Source organism: Chaetodon auriga, chromosome 1, assembly GCF_051107435.1.
Source record: "Chaetodon auriga isolate fChaAug3 chromosome 1, fChaAug3.hap1, whole genome shotgun sequence".
NCBI lineage: Eukaryota > Metazoa > Chordata > Actinopteri > Chaetodontiformes > Chaetodontidae > Chaetodon > Chaetodon auriga.
In genome coordinates this window covers 18,254,376-18,281,463 of record NC_135074.1, presented here as the reverse complement: position 1 = coordinate 18,281,463, position 27,088 = coordinate 18,254,376, and the positions used below count along the sequence as shown (strand labels likewise).

The 27,088-nt window shown below is 42.2% G+C and overlaps 1 protein-coding gene across 2 annotated transcripts in view; it reads left to right on the top strand.

Moving 5' to 3' along the window:
• The window catches only part of myo1ea (myosin IEa), a 47,554-nt gene extending 23,925 nt beyond the window's left edge, over window positions 1–23,629 (top strand). Inside the window, exons 7-29 of one of the 2 annotated variants that reach the window (XM_076727996.1) lie at window positions 731–862; window positions 1,177–1,311; window positions 1,606–1,738; window positions 5,244–5,440; window positions 5,572–5,652; window positions 6,303–6,389; window positions 6,505–6,588; window positions 8,159–8,326; window positions 9,307–9,392; window positions 11,644–11,725; window positions 11,924–12,030; window positions 13,275–13,373; window positions 13,740–13,884; window positions 16,525–16,639; window positions 16,728–16,897; window positions 17,000–17,145; window positions 18,630–18,776; window positions 19,079–19,236; window positions 19,409–19,498; window positions 19,591–19,795; window positions 20,663–20,698; window positions 21,723–21,892; window positions 21,990–23,629. In XM_076727996.1, the coding sequence (XP_076584111.1) occupies window positions 731–862; window positions 1,177–1,311; window positions 1,606–1,738; window positions 5,244–5,440; window positions 5,572–5,652; window positions 6,303–6,389; window positions 6,505–6,588; window positions 8,159–8,326; window positions 9,307–9,392; window positions 11,644–11,725; window positions 11,924–12,030; window positions 13,275–13,373; window positions 13,740–13,884; window positions 16,525–16,639; window positions 16,728–16,897; window positions 17,000–17,145; window positions 18,630–18,776; window positions 19,079–19,236; window positions 19,409–19,498; window positions 19,591–19,795; window positions 20,663–20,698; window positions 21,723–21,892; window positions 21,990–22,066 (2,850 nt within the window). In that variant the 3' untranslated portion in view covers window positions 22,067–23,629. The remainder of the gene's footprint in view (window positions 1–730; window positions 863–1,176; window positions 1,312–1,605; window positions 1,739–5,243; window positions 5,441–5,571; window positions 5,653–6,302; window positions 6,390–6,504; window positions 6,589–8,158; window positions 8,327–9,306; window positions 9,393–11,643; window positions 11,726–11,923; window positions 12,031–13,274; window positions 13,374–13,739; window positions 13,885–16,524; window positions 16,640–16,727; window positions 16,898–16,999; window positions 17,146–18,629; window positions 18,777–19,078; window positions 19,237–19,408; window positions 19,499–19,590; window positions 19,796–20,662; window positions 20,699–21,722; window positions 21,893–21,989) is intronic. The other variant, XM_076728006.1, reaches the window with a different exon arrangement.
• The last annotated feature ends 3,459 nt before the right edge of the window (window positions 23,630–27,088 follow it).

The window sequence follows — 27,088 nt, the reverse complement described above, 5'->3', positions numbered from 1 at the left end:
TTAGAAGAAGCCGCTCACATTGTAAATCCTTAACTGTGTTGCTCAGACATAAATACATCTGTAGGTACTACTTACACCGGAATAATTTGAGGACTCAACTTTTCTGTGGCGCACCTTCAGATCCAAGCTGAGACTTTCGAAAACAAAGATTTGCACTAACAACTTTTTCTCTGTTTTGAATTTTGAGGAATCAAACCTCATGTGTGCCCTGGTTAACCAGAGCTTAGCTGCACAGAAAGACACACTGAACATGCAGATCCGCTGATGCACGTCCTCTCCTTACAAAGGAACTCGCTCAACAAGGACTTAGAATTAAAGCAAAGCACATTTTAGAAAATGCATTTCCTCTGAACTTTTCCAGCTGAGTTTAGTGGTTAAGAGTTCAGCTCAGCGTACAAAGCAGTATTATCTCAGTAACTGGGACATTTTTAGAACCAGAAGTTTTGAGGAAATGAATTTGGTTTGGTGCTAATGGCCTGAGATCACCACTTTTGAGGTGCTGTCTTTGAATAAATAGTGTGTCTGTTCGCTTTTGGGGCTGGAACAGATATCACTTTACAGGCTCGTCTGGAGAAGAGAGCAAGACAAAAAGCAGGAACACATTTTTATATAAATGCACCATCACCACTAGAACAACCAGGTGCCTGTGTCTCAGATCTTGTAGCTCTGACTTTAAGCTTTATTGCAGCCCAATCCCGCACTGAAAAACAAACATGCTTTGATCCATCAGGGGAAATACTTTGAGATCCAGTTCAGCTCCGGCGGCGAACCAGACGGAGGAAAAATCTCCAACTTCCTTCTGGAGAAGTCACGTGTCGTCACGAGGAATCCTGGAGAGAGGAGTTTCCATATATTCTATCAGGTGAGACGCCATTTTTTTTGTCCATCTGAAGAGAGAACGGGACACATTTGGCTGGTGAAGGGAGACTGTGAGGGGATTTCAGGACACATTGGATTAGACCTGCCATTTGGCTGCAGGAAGAGGGTCAGTCTGTTTTCATTGTGGATGGCTCGAGGTCCCTGGAAGAGGTCCCTGGAAGAGATGGAGTTCAGTCAGAGCATACAGTTTTCTTCACATGCAGTGAAGTGGAGCACAACATTGAAATCTAAACATGAAAATGTATAAAAATGACACCAGTGAACCACAATACATGTATACGAATTTCTGCTTTACAGTTGATAGAAGGAGCCAGTGGAGAGCAGAAGAACAGCCTGGGAATCACAACCCTGGATTACTACACTTACCTCAACCAGTCTGGTTCCTACAAAGTGGACGACATCAACGACAAGAGTGACTTCCAGGAGACAATGGTACAGTCAGACTCCCTCTGTTTAACCGGCAATAACTTCACACCCTCAGTGGTGTTGTGTGTGCCTATGAATCTCATACCAGTGTTCATGTGGCTCGCAGTCCCCTCTCTCTTTACATTCCTCTCTCTCCCTGCCAGTCCTCTTTTGTTTTCTTTCCCAACGATCTCCTCCTGTTTTTGTTTACCAGTGAGACCGCAACAGGAGTAATTAGAGGACATGAGCTAGGTACCACAGGAGTGAGTAAACCCACACTGTGGCCCTGATTTAGCATGATCTTTTCCTTTGCTTTCCCAGCATGCCATGGATGTGATTGGCATCTCGGCGGAGCAGCGCGCCATGGTGCTTCAGATTGTGGCCGGAGTCCTGCATCTTGGAAATATCACTTTCAGGGAAGCCGGCAACTATGCTGCTGTGGAGAGTGAAGAGTGTAAGTAGGCTCCCACCAGGAGCTGAACGCAGCCTCGTTTTCTGTTTAATGTGGTTCACACTAACACAGGTAGCAACAACCAGAGCTCACGTTAAAACTTTTATGAACATAAGCATGGGCTATTATTAGTATGCCTTTGACTTTTAGCTGGGATGGACGGATGAAAAATAGGTTTATGTTTATGTGTGTGTTGATGGGAAGAGGAGCTAACTGCTAGTTAATGTTCCACTTTTCCCTCCCCTTCAAAATGCTGCTGTGGTTTGCCTGTTGCTGTTCAACCGAGTCAGGCTCTGAGAGAAAGATCTTTTTAAGTTATAGGCAGATAGCAGTTCTCAAAGTATACAAGGCATTAAACTACATCAAGCCTTAGATAATTACCAAACAACTAAAAGTCGACAGCTATGCTATGCTAGCAGGCGTAACAAAGATGGTAAATGTTGGCTCCCTTGTTTTACTTGGGCACAGCTCTGATTTGAGATGCTAGCATGCTAACATTCGCTCAGTAACAATGCTAACAGACTTACGGTGAGTCTTCTAAATGCATTTTTGAGCAGACTTACAGTCTGTGGCCTTGCTAGTGGCTCGGTGAGGCCGTAACCTACTTAGGCACAATGGCACTTATATAGCTTTGAGTTACATGCTAACGTCAGCATACTAACATGCAGCTGTAATTAATTTATTGGGTTTCCATGCTAACATTTTGCTAATTAGCACTAACCACAAATAACATCTGAAGATAATGGGAATGTGAGAAAAATTCTTTGTCCTGATGATGGTGCTGGATGAAATGTCAGGAAAATCATGTCTTTTATTATGATTCATCCTCTGGGGAACATGAACGTCTGTAGCAGATTTTGTACCAATCCAATATAGCTGTCTGGATATTTCTAGGTCGAGATATTTGGTTAAAACTGCTAGTGGTGCTAGAGGAAAAGTAAGGGGATCATTAAGTCAGTAGGATTCATCCTCTGAGGAGAATGAATGCACAGAAATCACAGCAATCTATCATACGTGCTGAGATACTTCAGTTTGGAGCCAAGTGGTGGATGACCAGCGCTGCCATCCACAGAGTCATGACACTGGTGTGGCTGAAAAGACACAGATTCAGTTCTGTTGTTTGGAGATTAAAGACGATGCTGATGTTCAGGTTGAGACGGCTTCTTTTCACTGTGTTCTTACCTTTCTTCACTCTTCAGTGTCCTGAGCTGCCCTTCTCTGCTTGGTTTTGGAGAATATTTCTCTCTCACCACTTCCACTCCCTTAAGTTTTATTGTGTTAATGCAGGGCTGCATCCAACTGTCTGGAATAATCCGCTAGATTACCATAAAATAAGACGCTATTATTGAATGACTGGACGTGTTTTGCGAGAGACTGAACTACTTGGAAAAATACTTCTCCTTCTGTCCCCTTCCCTCTTGCCTTCTCCTGCCTCATTTTATTCTTTTTTTCTTTTCCATTCTCCTTCCTTCTCGTGCTGTTCCTGTATGATGCAGATGAGAGTGCAGTTGCCAGTGTACAAAGCCTCGGTCTGTTCTGTGCAGACGTAACAGCAGCGCTCCATAATCTCTGCCTTTCCTGTTCCCTTCAGCCTCGCTCCCTGTGTGCTTTAACTGCAGTGTGTTGCACATGTTCAGACCCCAGCCCCCCGTATGAAACTACACGGGCCAAGTTCTCATAGACATCAGCTTGCACTCAGCAGCAAGAGTACGTCATCTCTTGTTGAAACAAATGTTGAGACTGCTTGTACAAATCATTTGGACGTTATTTGGCTGGTTGGGCCAGTTAAAAGAAACTGGATCTTTACAGTGATGTGCTGTTTTGTAAAAATAACTATTTTAGGCTCTTGTGCTTTTTGAATAGAAGAACTATTTTCGGTTTTGGCATTAGTCACAGTTTGGCTTTAATGGCTGCGTCATTCATGAAACCTTTGGTGCCTTTGGAAACTTTGATTAGAACTTGATTAGAAATCAAAATAAAGCTCTAGGGGTTTGAAGAAGCCTCGTCTGAGTAACATGAGTTTGTAATGACTTAATCTAATGAGCCTGTACGGGGGTCCTCTGGGTTTAGAGAGTTCTTTAAAGGAATAGTATAACATTTTGAGAAATACATTTATATGTTTATAGATACAAGTTTTTACCCTTTGGTTTTTATATGGTTTATACAAAAAGATATAATGTTAATGAATGAGTTTTAGAGATGCTAGTAGGTGGATTTTGTTATCTTGTTTTCTTGTTATCAATAGAAAAAAACTTAGCAAAAGCAAATAATCAAATAATCAACATTATTTTTACTTTGAGTTAAGCAGTCAGTATTTTAGAAGTGAAGCATTGAATGACAGGATCATCACATCTCATTGATCAGTGAAGCCACATGCTTCACATGTCCTCTTGTCTGTCCTGACAACACTCACTCCTAGTCATCGTCCACTGCCACTTTGACTTGCAAATTTCCTGCAGGGGGAACTTGCATGAGCATTGTTCCCAAAATTCACATACACAGTGTTTGTGATTTGCCTCCAGGCCGAAGTGTACAATCCATACTTTTTCCTGCCGAGCACAAAGAATGACTTTTCCTCATTATTTAAGCAGGCGTATGGTCAGTCACACCCTTCTGTCCCAGAAGGGGAGCTACTGCAGTGGTCTAATGCATTCCCAGACACAGTGAGTCTGCAGGCCTGAGAGCCATTTCCTTTTAGGGGAAGTGAGTCACTGCAATAAGGCAGGGAGGGGCTCTCAGGGGAGAATATCAACGCCAGGTCGGGACAAATGATCTGTGGCGTTCTCAACACAGACTCTTTTTTTAAAGGCTTAGCCCAGTACCATTCTTCTTTTTAGCATTCAGCTGTAATTCAGAGCTCATCTGCTCAGAATTCTGAGATGAGGATGTTTAGTTTCAGTGGTTTTAGCCACAGAATTGCCCCCAATTTTGTGGCTTTACACCACAGAGGCATGCCTTGTGATTATCAGCAGAAGCTTTTCTGATTTGTGAAATGTTATCAACGATTGATAAGAGTAAATGCTGTGCAAAAGGTACACTGGAGCACTGGATTCACAGTGGTTCTCTCTGCTATGCAAAGTTTACATGGGGCTGCCTTTTGAATGAATGCAGTCCTGCATGTTGATTTGCATACTGGTTCATATCTATAACAATATCTATGTTGTTTCAGAGCACTACCCATTATCAACATGCTGCTTTATTTCTCAGTTTATCATAATAGTACAACAGCATGAACCTAACATACCATAACAGTGTCAGCTAAATAAAATGCAAATAACAGTATATTCTTTATCCATTAACCTGGTGATTGTGGGTGATAATAATATTATGTTATAATGTTATGTTATATAATATTATATCTTTAGTGGTTGTTTTCGGTACATAAATTCATGCTGAATTGTAAAGACTGTCCTCTGCTGTACAACACAGATTCAAAGTGAAGTTTTGTAACACAGCCTTTCTTTACTTCCCCCTCGCCTCTTCCATCCTTTCTCTTGTCTCTTAACAGTTCTAGCCTTTCCTGCGTTTCTGCTCGGAATTGTCCAGAACCGTCTGAAGGAGAAACTGACGAGCCGGAAGATGGACAGCAAGTGGGGAAACGCGGTGGAGTCCATCGATGTGACACTGAACGTGGAGCAGGCGTGTTACACGCGTGACGCCCTCACCAAAGCCCTGCATGCAAGAGTGTTTGACTTCCTGGTCGAGGTACGATTGCATGCTTGGACGGTTTCATAGTCCAGAACATCTTCACTTGTAAAAAAAAAAAAAACAAAACAAACAAATCTCTGACAGTCTATAATAAGCCTTTTTTCAGTAACACAATCCTTTGATTTCAGTCCATCAACAAAGCCATGGTGAAAGATCATCAGGAGTTTAATATTGGAGTGTTGGACATTTATGGATTTGAAATTTTCCAAGTAAGTGTTTTTTGTCGTTTCACAGGCTGACACACAGCTACTGGAATTTTACTCTGCAGCCACACATGAATTAGATTAACAGGCATTAAGTTTGAGCATTTAAACAGATTAAACACAGGATGAGACTGATTTATACAGTATGTAGATTAAGTTCTGTCTCCTGATTGAGACAGCAGACCTCAACATGCTTTTCTAATCTGATTACTTGCTGATAGGATTGGACAAACAAAATGGAAATGTTTTTGTATTATTTTGGTTTGCAGGAGCTCTGGATTCCTAATGTTGGGTACACATTATCAGTGTGTACCATGACACTAAATAACATTGTCCACTGTTAACAGTATCGAATCACCTCCTCCAGCTTTGTCTGTCTTTTAGTTTGAAGGTTTTCTTTTTGTATACACAATGTCAGAAAAGGTCAGCTGTATTTTGCTGGCTGCAGGTCATTAGACAGGAAGCTGCAGAGCACCATCACACAAGCTCAGGCTGAAGGTCCAGTGTATGTGCTGTGAACTGCACAATGGGTCCCTTCCTTTAATAACTCCCACTCCAAACAAAGCCCATTGAACTTACAGGATATCCATCCTCCACTGAAGATGAAGCTCACTAATCCTGTATGGATTGTATTAAACATGCTGTCTCTTCATCAGAAAAATGGATTCGAGCAGTTCTGCATCAACTTTGTGAATGAGAAACTGCAGCAGATATTCATCGAGCTGACTCTGAAGGCCGAGCAGGTGAGCTTCCCCCACTTTCTTCTCCTGTATTTTCCCGCTCTATTTTTTTTTTTTTTCCCCCACCCTCATTCAATGTTTTATATTCTGACTCTGATCTCTGCTCATGTCTTTGTAGGAGGAGTATGTGCAGGAGGGCATCAAGTGGACTCAGATTGAGTACTTCAACAACAAGATCGTCTGTGACCTCATCGAGAGCAAAGTAAATGAATCATCCAGTAAACAAATAATGAAGTAAACAACTAGAAAGTTTATACAATGCTAAGGCACAATCCTTAAAAGTTTTTACTTAAACAGTAGAAAATGAGCATGTGAATCTGGAAATTCACCAAAAACACATACTAGCATTAAACAGTTATGGATAGAGTTGAAACGATAAGTTGATTAATCAATTAGAGCATCAGAAAATTCATCATCAACTATAAATAAGAAAAAAAAACTTGATCAGCACGTTGGCAAATAGGGCTAAAAACAACCTTCTCTGTGGAGGTAATAAACATCGTTTTATTGAGAGAGTTGTTAATCTAAAAGTATTATTATTCCCGGCATCAATTTACACTCACAACAAACTTGGATATGAACGCTTTTTTAATGATAAACATTTGTTAGTTTTATTATCCTCATATTGTAAACTGAGTTGCAAGCTACCGCCAAGTTTTTGCTCGGTTGCCATGGCTTGCAGCTTAATATCCTCAAACGTGCCGACATGCCTCTTAATTTGATTTATCTGTCCCACTGAGAGGCCTAATCCATGAAATCTACAACAAGAGCTTTAAAACAAGCCTCCATCTGAGAGGAGCAGGGGATCTGTATCAGTGGCTCTTTACACCCGGCCCACTTTAGTTAATCCAGTGACAACTTTACATGTGTCCTTTCAACAGAAGCCTGTGTGCTCTGAGTTAGAGACACTGTTACCACTGTGCAAACTGAAGGCCGCTGGTCAGTGTAGGACATAATGGAGTCAAATGAGGCCGTGTGAGAGAGTAAAGCTGCTCCACTGTTACATTTAGATGCATAGATTATACTATTTATAGCTTGTCTTGATGCTTAGCTGGTGTAAAAAATGTGTTTACTTGAGAAATTTTATATGAAGATATAGTTTAATACATAACATTTGTTTCAGTAGCTGATTCAATTGGCAGTCCTAAAAGAGTAAGAAAACCAAGCGGCCAAGAGTCAGTCCCCATAGACCTCCATGTTAAAATGCTTAACTTTACAGCAGAAATAAGCATGTTAACTTCCTGGTACAAAAAATGGTTTTGGTCTTTAAAGCTTCCCCATTTCGGCCAACTGTACAGGGGGGGATTTTTGTATAGCTCACTCATTTAATTTATATTAAGGCTTAAAGTTATGCATCATTATGGGCATGGCCGATTTGAGTGAAAGCGAGCAGTAAGGTTTCAGCAACCAGGCTTCATTCGCCCGCCTCAGCTCCACCCACACTCCACCTCTTTGCCTATTTTGGGATTTTAGCTGGTAATCACAAGTGGAGAAGCTGGATCCAAATGAATTTTTAGCAATTTTTCTTATGAATTACTTAGAATTATTGTTCAATTATCAAAAACGTTGCATAATAATAATAATAGTTCAGCCACTTGGTTAATTGTTCCAGCTCTAGTACATGAACCCCAGAAGTACATATTTCAACAATTGGACCTAAAAATCAAACAGAAAAAGGTCAAAAACTAAAACTCAGTTAACTTCACAATGTGTAAAATCCAATTTAGAGCCAGTGATGATCTGAATGTGAAATATCTTCCCTGTGATCCCAGAATCCTCCTGGCATCATGAGCATCCTGGATGATGTGTGCGCCACCATGCACGCTGTGGGCGAGGGGGCCGACCAGACCATGCTGCAGAAGCTCCGAGTCCAGATCAACACCCACGAACACTTCAACAGCTGGAACCAGGGCTTCATCATCCACCACTACGCTGGCAAGGTCGGTCTCAGTGCGCTCACTTCAGGCAGACTTCGATCTATTGTCCACTCACAGCTGGCTCCACCTTGTTTTTTTTATAAATAGCACTCCAGTCTGTTGTAATGGGAAATCATTCATATCTCACATTAACATCAGACGTGTGCTGAATGATGCTTGAATACTTTGTTTCACACAAGAAAGATTGTGACGTTCAGTAGACGGTCTACAGAGACCTCCATACTTTGCCTCTGTAGGGAGCTGACAGCAACTTCTGAGAATAGGAACTTATTTAAATGTCATTTTTTATGGTGTTGGTCGTGGAGCTGTTCCTCTTGAGCCCCACTTGTATGATCTGTCATAAATACCAGTTACACAGCTGGTACTTTAATTCTGGAGTCGGTGTCGTCATCTCCGTCCTCTTTAAGTTTTTCCCGTCTGAACCAACACGCCTTCTTTCTCTTTCTTTATCCATTTATGGTTACAGTCCCTCCCCTTATGTAACAGTGTCTAACAGCGTCATACGAGTTAACGTGCCTTATTCTCTTTCTACATTGCTGTTGTTTTTTTTTTTGCGTTCATTTTCATTCTGGTGGTCTGGGCCGAGGTTGTCCCGTGTCATTCTCCAGATGTGTGGTGGCCTCAGCCTGGCACACATGCCGCAGGCTTAATGAGTCGTGCCATAAAGACTTGAGGGGCTCCCATGACCGGGCTCAAAACATTCCTCCAGTCTCAGCCTGCAGTATAGCAGAAATAACACGGTTTCATTTATATACTTTTAAACACTGCTGGTTTTATAAGGCAGCTAATTCTGGGAAGGTGTAAAGCTTGAATCTGCAGCCCTTCATTTTATATTCCCATGAAATTCAAGCCATTGACTTGGGCCAGAATACCAGTCACAGTTTTCTTAATTTTCACACAGGTGTCGTCTTTCATTCTGCTGGAGGTTTCAAACAGTTCAACCTCGTCCCCTTTGACTCTCCCTCTGTGTGTCTCTCCTCCAGGTGTCCTACGACGCAGACGGTTTCTGCGAGAGGAACCGAGACGTCCTTTTTACTGACCTCATTGAGTTGATGCAGAGCAGTGAAATGTAAGCAACTCCTATTTGCACATTGCACCGACATGTGATGAGGATTTCTATGGTGCTCACTTAAAGGGAGTTTCCTATTGTAATGCATACAGTCATAATTGAATAGATCTGAATGAGAGTTTGAGACAGTCCAGTGCATCGGGATGTCACAGGCGTGTGCAGGGCAGGGTGGTGTCACGCTCTCTGCCCTGAATCACGTCTGGCGGCTGTCCATATGTGCGGCTTTTGGGGTCTACCCAATCTGGCCTAACAAATGCAGTCTCCCCGCGGGGCTGCATTGTGCAGTCTGGTCCCCCTGTGTTTTTGGTTTCTTGGGCTTTCTTTGTGTCAAAGTGGCCATCTGTGCAAACAGCCTGCATTGTCTGTGTAACCCCTGCAGGCCTCAGCCACTGCTTGCCCCCTTTTGTGTGCACGTTTTGTGATGCACGAAAGAGGTTATGTCAAAATCCCATTCATGCACGTGCTGAAAAATAGGTGCATGCACTTTACACGGCATATAGGCACATGAAATACACACATAGATAAAAGAGTTTGGCACAGTCACACATAAAGGAAGCCCGAGAAGGAAGGAAGCCGCCTCATTCCTCAGAGCAGCGGGTCTAAATAGAGAAGAAAGGAATGACCAGTATTGTCAGCTGGACAGTATTAGCAGACTTTTGCTCTATTTGTACACACAACCTGCTGATCTTTTCTTCTGTGTCCATAGCCGTGAGTCAGATGTTTAAAATCAAACAAATACCAACGTGGGAGAAAGCCAGAAAGGCGATGAAATTAGAAAAATATCAACATGAATAAACACACAGAGAGTAAAAAGATAATAAACACAATAGGTGGCGACATAAGCAAGTTAAAATAAGCCGAATGCTGAGCAGTAGTACGTGTCAGCTTTGGACCAGGCCTGACAGTCACCACATTTTATATGAGCTTTCAAAGAAAGAGCCGCCGACACAGTTCAAAAGGAGCTGAATACTTGGTGCCTGAATGGCACATGTGGTGATTGCAAAAGTGAGAAAAAAGGAGCAGCGTCGAAGATCATGGCTTTGCATTATTTTTCTTTTCATTCATGAGATAATCTCGACAGGCCTCTTGAATGTGGAGCCTTTAAATATGTCCTTCAAAAGTGTTCAGTGTACAGCAGAACTGCTAAGAAAAAACTACAAGACACCATCGTTAATTTCAATTTACGGCTCTGAGTGAAATGTTGGCGTCATTCAGTCTCACGGGAGAGCTTCTGCTCCATCTTTAAGTGTGGGTGTAGCACTTTTCCATAATACAGGAACTCACTGAAACAAGCATGTGAGACTTGAATAAGAACCAAAGTCCAAAGTGATGAGATACTAAATCATTGTCATGAATGGCAACATTGTGGTTCAGTCCACAGCTGCAGCGGCTTTAAACGTACCTTTGTCACTATTAAAACCCCCACTTTCCTCTCTTTTATCCTTGAGTATTAAGGTCAGTGAAAAAATTAAAAATTAACCTGTAGTGTGTGTTCATCCGTTAACTTAAAGGAGCTCAAAAGCACAAAGCTGCGCTGCCTCTCCTTTCCGTCAGAGTGCCTGTGTTCAGTTGAGAGGACGCGGAAACTTCACAGATATCTGCTACATTCTGACCTGCAGCAACACATCACAGTGATGATGACGATGATGATGTTATAAAACACTGCAGCTATAAATTTAGGAATAAATAAATGTGTTATTCCTTGATATTCAGTGTAGATCAGCACTGGTTGTTAGTGTCCATATAATCAGCCTTTTGAGAGCAAGTGAGACTTTTAATGTCAAGTTCACTGTATTGATATTCTTTTTTATTCATCCTCTCATAGGGCCCTATTTCAACCAAAAGCAATTGCTTATTTTATTTAATTCAGCATGTTGTCAATTAATAGTATGCATTCCTCTGTGCAGAGTGGCCTTGTGCTGCACAGAAAGGTGTTTGTACAAATACAGCACAGTGCACACACACACACACACACACACACACACACACACACACACACACGCACACACACACACAGCTCTTGTTTTTCCCACCCGCCCACAACTCAGACCTTCCCACGTGCTTCAGGAATTTAAACCAGTGACCTTAGTCAAAGGTCCTTGGTTGTTTAATCATTAGCTGCATTTTTGTTTTTGGCTGCCTGGGAAACTTTACATTGTTTTTTTGGTCCACAACACTTGACACGAGGATGATTCGGGCCCCGTCAGTGCCGGCGCTAACTCCCAGTCTCCTCACCCGTGTCCTCTTACAGCGCCTTCATCAGAGCACTGTTTCCAGAAAACCTCAACGCTGAAAAGAAGGGTCGACCCACAACTGCAGGCAGCAAAATAAAGGTGTGTGTGTACCTCTCCCTCCACTTTATAGATGGGAAAAGATCGTGTGTGTGTTTGCTGTCCTTCAACAGTCAGTCAGTAAATACTGATCATTCAGTCGCACTATTTTGTGTTTTCATGACTTTGGCATCATCATGATCATCGGTCTCATCATTATTCTCCTTTTTTCTCCATCCTTGTTCTTACTCCACTCCTCAGAAACAAGCCAATGATTTGGTGAGCACGCTGATGAAATGTACCCCACACTACATCCGATGCATCAAACCCAACGAAACCAAGAAGCCCAGAGACTGGGAAGAGAGCCGGTGAGTGACTGCGTCCCCTCATCGTCTCTATATTTTACTCAATATCTTATTATAGAAAAATGCACATGCTTTTAACATGTTTTAAAACAACGTGTTAACTTGTGTAAAAGCCTTAAAATCTCCACTCACAATTAACACATGAAACAATCTAGTATATTTATGATATATAAAAAGAAAGGGTGAGAAAATGTAAAATTGACTAAAATGGAAAAAGCAATCTCGCAGTTTGATCAGAGAAGAGGTGTAGACAGTACTCATGCATGATGAGTGGTAGCGAACAAAATCAGAGCCACTTTATTCTTGTTGTTCCCCTCCAGCCAATTCCCAAAAAGTAACATATCATTCATCACAACAAATTATATTTTGCACAACCTCTCTTTGATTTAAGTCCAAAATTTCACTTTCTGCCTTTTGATAAACGCAGCCTGGGTCTCTAACCTCTCACACCAAAGGTAAACACTGCATCATTGTTCTGCTCTGATCTGCCTTTTTTGGATGTTTCCTGTCCATTTGAAGACCCGAGTCATGTGAGACTTGTTACAGATGACCCCCCCCCCCCCCCCCCTTTTATCCCTTTGTTTCAGTTTCCCACTCTTTCCTCCCTGCTCACAGACTTTGGGCATTACATGTTCAGCTGCAGTGCTGCTGTATTGTTCAGAGCCTATAACCTTCCTGTTGTGAGCAGGACACAGGGTGGCTCATTAATTAGCACCGGAACTGCTGTTTTCACAGGAAGTCTGAGTGTACTAAGTAGTGCTTAAGGTCTTTGTTTGGGGAAACGTAACGGTTTGGCATACAATAACCTGTGATTATCCCTTCCGCCAGTAGAGTGGGAGCTTCGTGTGCCATACACCTGCTGAAAGATGTTTGAGTTGAAGTTACTGATCACTCGAACCAGCAAAGATGAAACTAGTTGTGGGTATAAATCAAAGTAAATTATATTCGGATGTGTATTTTTCTGGATGTACATACGTTTTGCAGGTTTCTTCACACACTCTGTTACTATTACCAGTATTATTACTATTATTCTCATCAGAACAGAACCTTATAAAATGAAGGTGGATGTGAATAAAATGAGGGGGGAGGGAAACCTCTATCAAAATGATACTACATTCAGAGGGGTCTGTGGTGAACACAGTAATAAATTCTGTTTTACTCCAAGTTTAAAGCTGAAATGAGTCATTTTTAGGCAAAAAGGCCAAAACAGAAAAAGTTTTATCCTCATGTTGATCCTGGATTTTCAGAGTGAAGCACCAGGTGGAGTACCTGGGTCTGAAGGAAAACATCAGGGTGAGGCGTGCTGGCTACGCCTACCGCAGAGTCTTCAGGAAGTTCCTCAACAGGTAACAAGCCTCACACTCACAATGAGGTCATATTTCTGCATGTGACTGACTGTGATTTGGTTTCAAAGTGAGAGTTCACCTGATAGATGTATAAACAGCCAGCCATGACTGATCCACATTAAATACAGCTCCTCTATCAATGGTTTCAGGAGGTGTTGTGAAGCTGATGAGGTCAAATATTAAATATATTGTCTTTGTACTGTTTTCAATTGAGCAAATTATCACATTCTTTTTTATTTATGTTACACAGCATCTTAACTTTTTAGGAATCAGCGTTGTACAGTATATAAAGCTCTCATCAAGCCAATGGAACACCCCCACACACATGTAAAATGCTTTGTCTCTGCTGAACGCTCTGGTCCTCAGGTACGCCATCCTGACCAAAGAGTCGTGGCCAGCATGGCGAGGAGACGAGAAACAAGGCGTCCTTCATCTCTTGCGGTCTGTCAACATGGACCAGGATCAGTTCCAGCTTGGACGTACCAAGATCTTCATTAAAGCTCCTGAGTCGGTACGTTTGTCTCGCCTTCAAACTGTCACAGCCTGTTCTCACACTGCCCTTTAGAGCCTCATATGAGACACACAGGAAAATGAAACACGGTGCAAAAGCTAAACTTTTTCACACGTTCTCCTTGTGCAGACGTAGAACTAAGATCACATGTCAGAATGCTGACATGCAAGAAGCCTTTTTGTTAGCAGGGAAAAACTTGAACCCACCATTTGTACACTAAACACCATAAAAGGGCACCAGTGTCCCAAATCGTGCTGGAGTCCCTGTTGTAGGGGAGGAGATTGAACCCGACCCTCGTACCACGTCAGCACTGAGTCAACACCGCTCTGGAACTAAAACACAAGTACGGGCTGTGGTTGCAGAGTTTGGGGGGACATCGTAAAGGCTTGTCTTTTTCCACCATAACTACTTTTTTCATGATTCCTATGAAAGCAGCGTTTGTGTGAAGCCTCTCGCTTATTAACATTTGCACACATCATGCACGAGTGAGCGTGCACGTGCACACACACAGAAGTATGTTTGTAAGTTAATACACAGACATCTTAGTTTTAATTCAGGCCTTACAGCTGATCCTGAATGCCTTTACTTATTCATTGCAGCCGTGAATGCCAAGAGCCCCCATCCCCCCCCCCCGACACCACCGGACTGACAGTCCAAGTCATTGAGGTGTGCTTATGAAACGCAAATATCACACAGGGCAGGCCGCTGAAAAGAGCTGCCAGGCTCCTCAGACAAGCCTCTCTGTCCGATAAGACACTGACCTCCAGCTAATTAGTTGTATGACTGAGGCGTTTTTTGTTTTTCTTTCTGTTGGATGTTATAAGCGAAGTTTGTGTGACGCCGAGCCAGATGTTCGCGAAGAGTTTCTCCTTCAGAGTGGTGATGGATGAGCGGTGGCTTACTGTCTGTCAAAGCTCTCACAAGCGCTGTGTGTGAAGACCACAGAGGCTTGTCCTGAGTATGTGACTCAGTTTAAAAGTGTGTTATTGTAAGCTGTTTTGACACTTACAACTCCTTGATTTCTGTAGTGATATATATTCATAATATTCACGTTTATTGTAGTGATATGGGCTGAATTTTTCAATTGGTCCAACATCAGAAAAAAATAATCAGTATCAATTCTGATAATCAATTCATTGTTTCAATTATTTTTCCAAGAAAGGTTGTTTGAATTTAATGCTTTTTTTTTTTTTTTTTTTTACCATTTTGTGTCATAAATCCTTTTGGGTTTTGGACTTTTGGACAAAAGTCATTTTATTGACACTATAATGTTGTTAAATGCAGATACAGGGACATTTCTGAATGTTTACTAATGTGCAGTATTTGTTAGCAATTATGACTTCTCCTATAAAGACATATTTTATATTATTGCACATGTGTTTTACTATATTTTCAGTAATTAATTGTTTTAACACAAACCTCCATTTATGGACACAGAGCATACCTTCATAAATACTAATATCTGCTTACAACTACATTATCGTGTGTTATAAACCACATATTAAATGTTGGTATGTTACATATAACTGCTAAATGAAGCGTTGCTTAATGATTGATTAATCAATTCATTGTGTAAATAAAGGATTCATTTATTTCTAATGAAAATAATCGTTAGTTGCAGATATTACAAAGCTTTAAATCTGTTTTGGAGCTCCCGCCGACTTTAACTGGTTCCTGTTTCAGCTAAATGCATCACTAAGTCATGTTAATCAAACACTCCAGCTCCTGTTTGTTCTTGGATTTGTCATCTGGGAAGTTCAATCAGTCATCTGGTGAAAAACACTGAAGTCTCAGTGACTAACTAGTGTCAGTGTCTCAATCAGTGACTCATGCGTGCGTTCATCTCCTCGCGGCCTTTGTGGTCGAAGTTTGATCTGCTGTGTGTTGGTGTTGTTTGGGGTTTGTTCCTGCCCCCCGTCACACTGCGGCCTGTGGCCGGCCGTGTCGATGCCAGGCCTGTTACAGCAGTGGGCAGGATGTTTAGTCTGGCAGGGAGGGCAGAGAGTGTGATTGCGTGTCTAGAGGCCCATCAGGAAATGACAGGGATTGGTGAGCGGACCGGTGGTCTCTTGGCCCAGAGTCAGCTCTTTGTGCAGGAAGTGGTGAAATGACTTAATGGCCAAAGAATAGAGAGTTGTACTCATAATAATAAGCGCTGTATTAATTATACAAGACAACGTGTTGCTAAATATTATCTAGGTCAAATAGTACAAATCAAACATTTGAAAGTATTCCAGTAAACCTAATACAAAGTATCAATAAGTTATCAATACGCTATCCTACTTTAAAGGACAGATTCACATTTTTTCCAAATGTGTTGTAAAGCAGTACTCATTGTTATTCCTCCTGTTCGACTAATTTGAATCAGCAATGAAACTGAGATGTTAGTTAATTCATAAACCTGCTGTCCCTGCTGTTCGACAGCCGCCCTGCCTGTCCATCAGCGAGGAGTTAAACCTTCACTCTCACACTGTGTTATCAGAGAAATTTGGAGCAGATATTCGGTCGTGTGTATTCAACTGTACGCAGGCATGTTCAGAATGCATGTGCGCTCATTCCTTCCATTCAGTCTGCTCAGGTGTGTTTGGGTTTGTGCGCTGAGGTATGCCAGTCTCTTACTGTGTGTCTCTTTGTCTGCAGCTCTTTCTGCTGGAAGAGACGAGGGAGCGCAAGTTCGACGGCTACGCCAGGACCATCCAAAAAGCCTGGAGGAAATATGTAGCCCGCAAGAAGTATGTCCAGATGAGGGAGGAGGGTGAGTAGAGTCACATCTTCCCGGCTTTATTTATCTGTCTGTCTGCCTCTGTCTGCGTCTCTCACTCACTTCCTCTGGGTTTTTCTAGCTTCTGACCTGCTGTTGAATCGGAAGGAGAGGCGGCGACACAGCCTCAACAGAAACTTCGTAGGTGACTACCTGGGCATGGACGACCGGCCCGAGCTGCGGCAGTTCCTGGCCAAGAGAGAAAAGATCGACTTCGCAGACAAAGTCACGAAATATGACCGCCGCTTCAAGGTTGGTCTCCGTCAGTCTGCAGCCTGTTTCTGTGGCCAAACAGCTGACAAAACATTTATGATTAATGTTCTGCTGTTGGGTTTTTTTTTCTGCTGTGTTTAGGGGATTAAGAGGGACTTGATCCTGACCCCGAAGTCTGTGTACCTGATTGGAAGAGAAAAGGTGAAACAAGGCCCGGAGAAGGGGCAGGTGACGGAGGTGCTGAAGAGGCGGATTGATGTGGAGAAGATCTTGGCGGTGTCTCTCAGGTACAAAGCAGTCACTGGCTTTCATCACGCAGTTCCCTCGAAGCTGGAACAAACCGGGTTGTAGTATTGTAACTGTTATAACATCTGTATCAGATAACAGCATCAGCTCCCAGGCTATACAGCTTTTCACATTTGCTTTTCTCTGCACAGAATTCTGCTCCAGCACATTTAGGTGGTTTTAATGGAGGCGCACAGTAGTTCAAACAGCCACAGAAGTCATGTTTTGTTCCGCATACTGTTCAAGCATTTATGACCACAACATATTCCAAACAAAAACAGTCCATATAAACAAGTTTGCTTCTCATTCGGTCCTCGTGTGCCATGCCGCCTCCTGCTTTCCAGCCAATTGAACTCCTGCTTTTAGGTTTATTTTAATATCAGCTTTCAGTGTATGTTAATTCAGGGCTTTTCCCAGAAAAATAAAGTAAGTAAAAAACAGAGTCTGCATGCCTGACAGTGTCCTCTGGCTTAATGTCCAAACTCTGCTGAATACAGTGAAACGTGCCTGTGCTTTTATTTTACAGCTCTCTGTCCTCACTGGGACTCAGAGCTCTCCAGAGGCATTGTGGGTGCTGTTGACCCCAAAGAAAATTCAACACAGTCACAGTTGTGTTTTCACTGCATACGCAGGGCTCGTGTGCTGCTGTGAGCTTCTTAAGAAAAACATCTATTTGTACAAGTATGTGGAAACAACAGTCGGAAATGACACATTTCCAAAACAAGACCGTGGCTGCTCCGCCTGCAGCAGATTGTTCCGTCGCCGTATAGTTTGTAGACATTTCACTGCAGAACGTCACGAATCCGCTTCAAAGCCACAGTCTGGTTTTCCAATCACACAAGTTCCCATGTTCCTGTAAATGTCACACGAGGGACGTTGAAAACATGTGGAGTGTATTAAGCCCACCTCTTGTATATATGCCTGTCCCTTTGTGAGTGCAGGTCTCACAAATGCTGCTGAAACGATACGCAGGCAAACACATTCTCATGAAAGAATGTGGACTCGTTTACTGCAAAGAAAAGAAGAAAATAAAGGGAACTGAAAGATTTTTGGGGCTTTGTTGTTGATGGGAACGCTGTTGAACTTGTTTTAGAGGTAGAAGTCACAGAGCTGTTGGTGCGAGCATGTGGCTTTTGAGTCACTGGGGTAATATGGACCAGGTGGTGCAATGAGCGAAAGCAGGAGTTGTAAAAAGCTCATCAGAGGAAAAACTCCACCTCACTGGGAGGAACAAAGTATCCTTGTGTGGGTTACGGCCACAAGCTGTCTTCCCTCTTCAGATGTGAGCTGCTTTGTGAGGCCCCTCTCTGTTTCTATGCAAATGTGAAAGATGATTCTGAGCCTCCATCTTAAGTTCCATTAAAGCAGAACAGTGAAGTGTCTTTACAAAAGAGAAAAAACAATCTCATGTAGGTAGGTTGTTTCATATCACAGCTGATTTGGGGACGTTAGCGTCTCAGTAACCGTTACGTTCATGTGTTTTTAGCACAATGCAGGACGATTTCATGATCCTGCACGAGCAGGAGTACGACAGCCTGCTGGAGTGTGTCTTCAAGACGGAGTTTATCAGCTTGCTGGCCCGCAGGTTTGAGGAGAAAACCCAGAGGAAGCTACCACTCAAGTTTAGTAACACGTGAGTAAAGACGCAAAATAAATCCTCAACCGAAGTGAGAGTTCAAGCAATAAATCACAAATCAACCACAGCCATTAACATCTCTTCTCTGTGTGTTCATTCACACCTTTGAAATGTATTTCACGCTTAATAATTTAGCGTTATTGAAGATGAATTATAAAACTTTCAGCGCTAGTAAGTCAGCAGCTCAGAAATACTCGTTAAGCAGGATCAGACTCCTCCACGTGATCATGAAGGGACCCTTTAAGGAGAATGTAACTTTGGCTTGAACCCCTCAAAACGCTCCTTTTTGTGTCCATCAGACTGGAGATGAAGTTGAAGAAGGAGAATTGGGGCTTCTTGAGTGGGGGCGGCTCCCGGCAGGTCCTGTTTGTCCAGGGTCAGGGAGACATGCCTGTACTGAAGCCCTCCAGCAAATCTCTGCAGGTCAGCGTCGGCCCCGGGCTCCCGAAGAACACACGTGAGTATTAACACACTCTTTGAACGCGAGTGTGGTATCACTGCATTAACTTAAGTAAAAGTATCACTTCATCCCCGCTTTATGTCTTTGAGATAGAAGTGTATTTTCTTCTTTAATCTGCACGTTGTTCTAAATGGCTTTACCGTTGGTTTGTTGGAAATCTCATCCTCAGGCCCCACCAAGAAGAGCTTCACTCAGAGTCGCTCCAGCGCGTCCAGAACACACCAGCACATCCCCTCTCGGGCTGCGCCGGGACCTCCAGGTACATCAGCCATCTCACAGGATTCGAACAGGCTCTTCTTACTCTCAAAAACACAGTGAGACCCGTCTTTACCTTTTCATTGTTTTTTGCAGTTGCTCACCAGAATGGTGGCCTGAAAAACACCAACCATGTAGCCAATCAGAGGAACTCGCAGCATCACAACCAGAGGCATCCCACACCTGGCAACGCAACACGGCCCTTCCTGCCCAGCAACATCAACCAGCTGAAGGAGCGAGGCGGCAGCCGGCCGCAGCCCAACCTGGACTGTCTGAAAGTCCCCGACCAAGGAGCCGCAGGGTGAGAAACTGACACGAACACAGCGGAGACGAAACGCACAAACCACACAGAACGCACAGTAGACAGAATCCCACACACACCTGCAACATGTGAGGAAAAAGGACGAGACTGCTCCTGTTCAAACATGCATCATATTAAATGATATCAAACTGAACGCAGTGTCAGTATTTATCAGATGATTTTGACCTTCGACATTGAATATTTTTGCAGTTCTGTTAAATTCTGCGGGATTTTTGGCCTCTTTGGAACAGTTTTTGCATCTTTGAAACCTCAGCTGCGTCCGTCAAGTTTCATATCTTCCCCACCAGAATCACATTAGTGTCCCTATTGATGCCTCACCGCTGAGAAATGAAAACATGAGCGTCACACTACCAAAGAAACAGACAGTGTGCAGTGATGAGCAGGTTTTTCAGCTCCAGCACTGACATTGTTGGTTCTGGCCTGTTAAGTGTTGTTGTCCTTAAAGACCAGACAACCCTTTCTCTTTCCATTACAGTGACGCGTATGACTCACACGACCACTTTTATAGCTGACGTATGTCGCTAATTATCATTCAGCTGAACATGACTCAGCTCTGTGTGTTGAAGTGTGATCAGGTTCGCGTTCGGTGCTCACATTGTTGTGTCTGCACTGTGGAAAAAATGTCTTAACACACATAAGATTATTTGTATTTGACTTTTTTTTAATTTTACTTTGTATATTATTTAACAGTATAGTTACAACATATCTGCTCAATGTGATTTTAAGTTACTATAGTGCATATTTACCCCCTTTTCTATATGCCCACAGTACCATAGACACACACTAATATGCGCACACTTGTGTTTCTGTAATTTGGCATAATGTGGATGATTTATTCTTTTGTAGTCATGGAGACAGAGGACCAACTTCAAACGGAGGAATGTGAGTTGGGGCGTTTGCAGTGTTTTGGGTGGTGGTTCAGGACTAGAGAAGCTCTCAGCAGCAGGACTTGTTGATGCTTCTTCTCTTGCACATTTTTGGTTTTGAACTGTGAAGAAGGCAAAAGTTCAGACTAGCTAAAGGAGCCTGCAACTAATACTACATGTTCTGCTGCTGCTCAGTTTCTTTGGTGTTAAAATGAGAATGTGACAGATCTTTCATTGCTGGAATGAAAGATCTCCTTGAAGGAGTTTGCGTAGTGAAAGAATCCCTGCCGTGCTCCTCTTCTGATGGCTCGGTTTTATGAAAGAGATGATCATTGAGGATGAGAGTTGCTTTCATGTATCTCGCTGGAAGGCATAATCATCTTCACTCACTCAGTGCATACACTGCACATGTGTAAACCTTTCCATAGTCAGCTTGCTGCTGACTGGGGTGATGCGACTTTAAGCATTCTGAAGTATTTGATCCTCAGTTAGTTGAGCGGTGAAGTTGTTCTCTCTCAGTCTTCAGTGTTACATTTTGTGTTCAAATATATCTCGAAAAGAGAATATACTGTGTGAACAGTACACATAGAGTGGATCAGTAAATGAACACAGTGCACAGAATAAGGAACTGAGATCTTAAAGGTGTCACTAACTCTGGATCAACACTCTCTGCTTTGTAAAACTTTTTCAGTTCATTTGTGGAACTTAAAGTGTGTACTCAATCACCATCTTGTGGCCGTTTGGGGAACAACTTTGTTTTGTTCGAATGAAGCAGGAAGCTTTGTCCACACAGTGCAAATATTTAATTCTGGAAAAATCTAAATCATCAAACTGGAGTCAGAACAAGATGGTGATTTTGTGTGCACGCATAATTCTGGGATGTGAAAGTGTAAAAATCCCGTTAAAGCACCTCACCTTTTTCTGACTTCACTTCACAGCCACTGCAGCACAGTGAACTGAATTTTTCATACACCGCAGCGCCTTCCTGCAGATGCTGACAGCCGTGCGGTCTCCCTCTGTTTTCTCATGTGACGTTTCAGAGCCCACAGGCCATCAGCCAGCAGGCCTCCACCGGGTGGCGGACGACCCAAACCTGCACCCAAACCCAAACCCCAGGTGCCCCAGTGCAAAGCTTTGTACGCCTACGACGCTCAGGACACGGACGAGCTCAGCTTCAACGCTGATGACCTCATTGACATCATCAAGGAGGGTAAGCGTGTCTTTTAGATGGCTGCCTTTCATCCTCCTTATGTGAAGATCTCAGCCAAATGTCTTGAAACGCTAATCTGCTCACGTCTGTCCGTTAGACGCGTCCGGGTGGTGGACAGGACGACTCCGTGGAAAGCAGGGACTTTTCCCCAACAACTACGTCACCAAGATCTAAGAGCTGCCGGTTTCCAGCGCGAGGAGGAGAGCCTGCTGCGTCCCCGCGGACCCTCTCAGAGGACGGGATGGAGCTTGCAGTCAAGAGAGAGAAACACTGAGAGATTCCTTGAGGGGAGAAACTCACACTTCCTCCACTACGGCCTTCGCAGTACATGAATGTAACTCTCGGTTACACCACCAGACCAAACGACCGTCAGGCTTGAAGTGAGGCTCCGCTTTAAAGACGAGAAGACTGTTTGACCCCGGGGTCTGTTTTTCCTCCAGTCCCTTTGAGTACTGAACAAAACTATTTATTGTATTTATAGCTTTCTGTGTTCTCCTTACTGTCATTTATATCTTGCTGAGGAATTGAGCTCAAACATTTTGAAGCGTTGGAATGAAGTATGCTTAATCTGTGGGACCAGGCTGTGATTTTTATTCTCAACACGTCGTTTTTTTTTTGTTTTTTTTTAGATGAAGGTTTGATTGCCGAATCAGAGGCGGTCGTCTCAGTGTCACAACTGAAGTGACTGCTGCTTTACCAGGAATATTTATTTTGGTGCAAAACTGCAGCTACTTACAGGGAACAGAGTTTCAGTACACGATCACACTGTGATTTTTAATGATTTTAAAATACCAAAGCGATAGCGATTTTTGATAGGTCACGTTCCACACGTGCAGAAAACATTCGGCCAAGTGGCGAATCACCTGGAAAACCACCTTCATCCTCATTTTGTTGTTGTTGTTGTTTTTGTTTTCCTATCACACCAGTATATTTTCCACACAGAGTAGAGGTCACGTATGCTGTAACCTGAGCATGTTGTCTGTGATGTATTAGCACTTTATTGGTACAGGTACTACCTTGGACACAGACATCATCACTCATTCATGCCACAGCCAGTAAGTCGAGTCTATGAAGGACAGGTTGCCAAGCTAGCAATAAGCCGGATTACTGAGAATGATGTGTTTACATGAAATGATAAAAACAGGCATTTTAGATCTGATTCTGTATATGTGTTCATATTTAGGAGTACGCCTGTTGTTGGTTAGGATTTAAATTAATTGTTTTGTACTTTCTCTGAAGGACTCTGTCACTCTTTCCGCTTCTCTCACAGGGCTGCTTTACTTCCAGTTCAGCTGCAGATAGATAATCTCACAGACACAGAGGGTGAATGGATTTTTTTGTCTCGTCAATTGCGAAAGTTTTTTTTTAGGTGAAAGAAATTTGTTGACATTTTTCCGTGTCACTGCAAAGATTTCCTTTTGCTTCTGCTCGACTGTTCTGCACATCTTTTGCACTGCTGCTGTTGCATTACTTACACATTCCTAATCCTAATCTGTTTTCATTTTCTTTTCTTTTTTTTTTTTTAAGTCAAATAACCACATTATTCTCTAGTCAGTGGAAACTGTGGGATTTCTGTCATAGATCTTCTACATCATCAAATATAGTTTGATCTTGGATGGCTGACACTATCCTTGTGCAATACAAAACAGCAGATTTTAATAAAGCATGTAATACATTGTACATTTAACTGCTTTGTTTTCTTTCATTACCGGAGAACCCATTAAACAAATAATGACCAATCTGATGTTTATGTTTATTACCACATTCACATCAGGACTACAGGATTTGACAGTGACGAGCTGCTCCAACAGACACATTTTGACCAAACTCCACTAAACAACCCATTATTTTTTACCGAGACGTTGCTAATTTATATAATATGATTAGTCTTTTCCAGGTTTGATTAATTAGTTGAACTGTTAATCATTTCTGGTGAATGTATAATTTAAAAGCAGCGCCACACAGTTACTCAACATGATCAGTCTGAAAACCTCTTTCCATGTGCTTTCTCCACTCTGTCAGGATTCATTCTAGAAATCACTGACAGTACTGAATTGGATTTTTATGATCTATCTATGTCTTCACTGGTTGGGGCTGAAAAGGTCAAATTTAAGCTGTATAATTTAAGTTGTATAATTTAAACTGCACACCAGGTCACTAAATCCTCCAACTGTGAGAAATAAATCTTCAGTGGTCACTGTCTCACACGGCTTTGTTTGTTGCTCCAACAATAATACATTTTTATCTATGTGACACCTTCCACTAAGCTGATACAGACATTTCATTGACCGTGAACACAACAGACTTTGTTCATGGTCAGCTCAGCAGGAAAAGCAGAGGTTTAAATAATCTAATCAAGGCTTGAAAATCCATCTTTAATGTTATTAGTAACACCTGTGCTCTTCCCAGCACGTCAAGGCAGAACTGCTGCTAAAGAGGTTTATTTTAAGCAACAGTCCTTTGGATTATTAATCATGGGGGAGTACCTGTAGAGAAACCTGCACCAGTTTCCTTGCTCCGCCTTAAAAAGCACTGACTGATCCCCAAACGTGACACAGTAGTATCAGCACAGAGTGTTCATTTGCTCTGACTGTTCACCTGCTGCAGTGCACTGCTGCATCATGTGAATCCTGCAGCTGTGTGTGAACCATAAGAGCAGAAGTCAGATCTGAGGCCGTGCACGTCGTCTGTAATAGGATTAAAAAACGCAGACCTACAGTATTCTCCAGCAGTCCTCTCAACGCCGACCTGAAGTCTTCCGAGCTTTCAACTAAACATACAGAAGATTTTTGATTTCACTCAATACACGAGCGTCTATCTCCTTAACACCGTTTACTTTTCATTAGTTTTGTTTGTTGTGTTTTCAGAATAAAGCGCACACTATGCTTTTGAGATTGAGGGCAACACATCACAGGTGGTTTGCATCACGGATCTAATGAAATCAGCTGCAGTAGGTCAGCTTGCTGCGCTTGATCTTGTGTTTTGACTTTGATACTTTAAACTTGAGGTTTCATTGGACTCCTCAGTCAGACTGACTCTAATTTCTCACTCTAAATCCTCTGCAGTTCTCTCATGTGTTCTCTGTCTGCATCAACCTTTATTACACATGAGAAAACTGAGCTCATTTGGCCAAACTCTGATCCAATCTTTGAATCCTCCAGGGTCCAGTGATTAAAATGGCCACAGATCAAGTGGAAGATTTTAAGTTTACTTTTACCACAACTGTGTATTAGGCAGTCAATCAGCCTTGTTGTAGCTGCAGATTGTATTTTATCAGCCACGGGGGGGTGACTCGCTCTCCCTGTCTGATGGTTCCCTCAGTACATCTGCTACAGGAGAGTCTGTCTATCTGTGGCACTTGTTTGTGATGCATGTTCTTCTTATGCCTTGAAAATAAGGGATTACGTTGATTTATGAATAAATATTTATAGAGGATCATTCTCACTCCTGGTTCATGATCCAGGCTTTCTTCATAATAAATGTACTATTTTACTGGAAGCTGGAACATGAGGGAGCAGAAAAAACACATTTAAGTTACAGAAGTGCATCTTTTCCTCCAATCTTTGCCTTTTTCTGCTCAATTGGTGAATAATTTCACTTCTTCAAAGACTCAAATGTTTCAAATAACACAAGTAAACTGTTCTTTGGTTGACTTGGTCACAGCTGGCAGACGCAGGCATCCTGTGACTGCGAGTGTGTTGAAACCACTGATCTCAGGCCTGGAAGCTGAAGTGTCATAAAATACATAATAAATACTATAATCTAAATCCTTACCAGAAACTTCATAAAAAATAACTGACCCTGGTGATGAAAACCTGCTCTAAAAGCAGAATTTACCTCTTTTATCTGTATATATAGTTTTTGTACAAACTGCATTTCTATATTAAATCTTGCTGCCAAATCTCCTTTGAGTGAAATAAAAAATATATAATACAGAACTCTGCAGACATTATTGCTAAAGGGAATAAATCCCACAGAATAATGAATTATTTCCCAACCAGGGAAACTCTTAAATCCCTTATTGCATTTAACATGAGCAGCATTTGAGAAGATGTTCACAACTGATCCGAAGCTCAACATGTTTTAAAGATTTAAAGACTCATTGTTTAAATCTGTATTCAGCTGATCCAGACTCTCAAGAACAACATGTCATAAAACCACAAAACAACATTCACTCAAACAGGCGAGTGTTAAAAGAGGACACCACGGAAAAGACTCGATTAAGAGTTATCCAAGTTTATTAATATTATTTTTTAAAACTAATATAAATCCCACAGAATATGATCCTGGTGCCTTTAAGTCAATGAATGCATGGATACCTGCTTTAAGTACTGCATTTCAACACTCCATTCAAAATATCTTTTTTTTCTTCCTTTTTTTAATATACATCAGAGTGGAAATACATGGCCTCAGTGCACTGTCATATTCACTACTACTCTCCTACCTTTTTCTCTCTTGTGCAAGTCTATGCGAGTGAGTTAATCAACAGTATTAGTGTTTTTCTTTCCGCAGCAGCCAAAATGGACGCTGCTGCTCAACTACAGAGAGACAAAAGGGAGGGTGGATAAAATGGTTGAAAGTGTGAGGACAAACAGTAAATATTTATCCCAAATTGAGCTGTGTATTTCCCTCTGAACGCACGCACGCACACATGGGAAATTAAAGTCAACGCCACTGCCAGTAGCAAATTGACAAAATGATCCCAGGTTTCAGGCTCGTGTGAAGTTTCTGACACACACGTCGACCTGAGATCATCACACAGAAACCTTGTTAACCATCACGGGGGCCCGTCTGCAGGGAGGAACCCCGGCAGCAAAAATGAAGAAAAAGCTCCACAGCAGATCCCAACAATCGTTCGGGTTGGAAAGAACAGTCAAGAGAGGGATGCGACATTCTTTTTCTGCTTCTCTAAAATACATCAGACGATGGCGATGACGGCGTTTTAGTCAAATGAAGGTGCTGGAGGGAGGTGTAAATCGTAGCAAAGCATGTGCATATTCTGGGAGTGAGGTGAACATTGGAGTTTATTTCCACTCTAGAAATACTGGGTGTGCACTAATACAGCAGCTGATCTGTTAACATACTTCCCTAGATTAGGAATGTCTTGATTTACTTAAAAAACATCTTTCACTAACAATCCACATCTTCTAAACAGAAACTAATCAATACAATGATTGGTAAAATGAATCCTGCAAT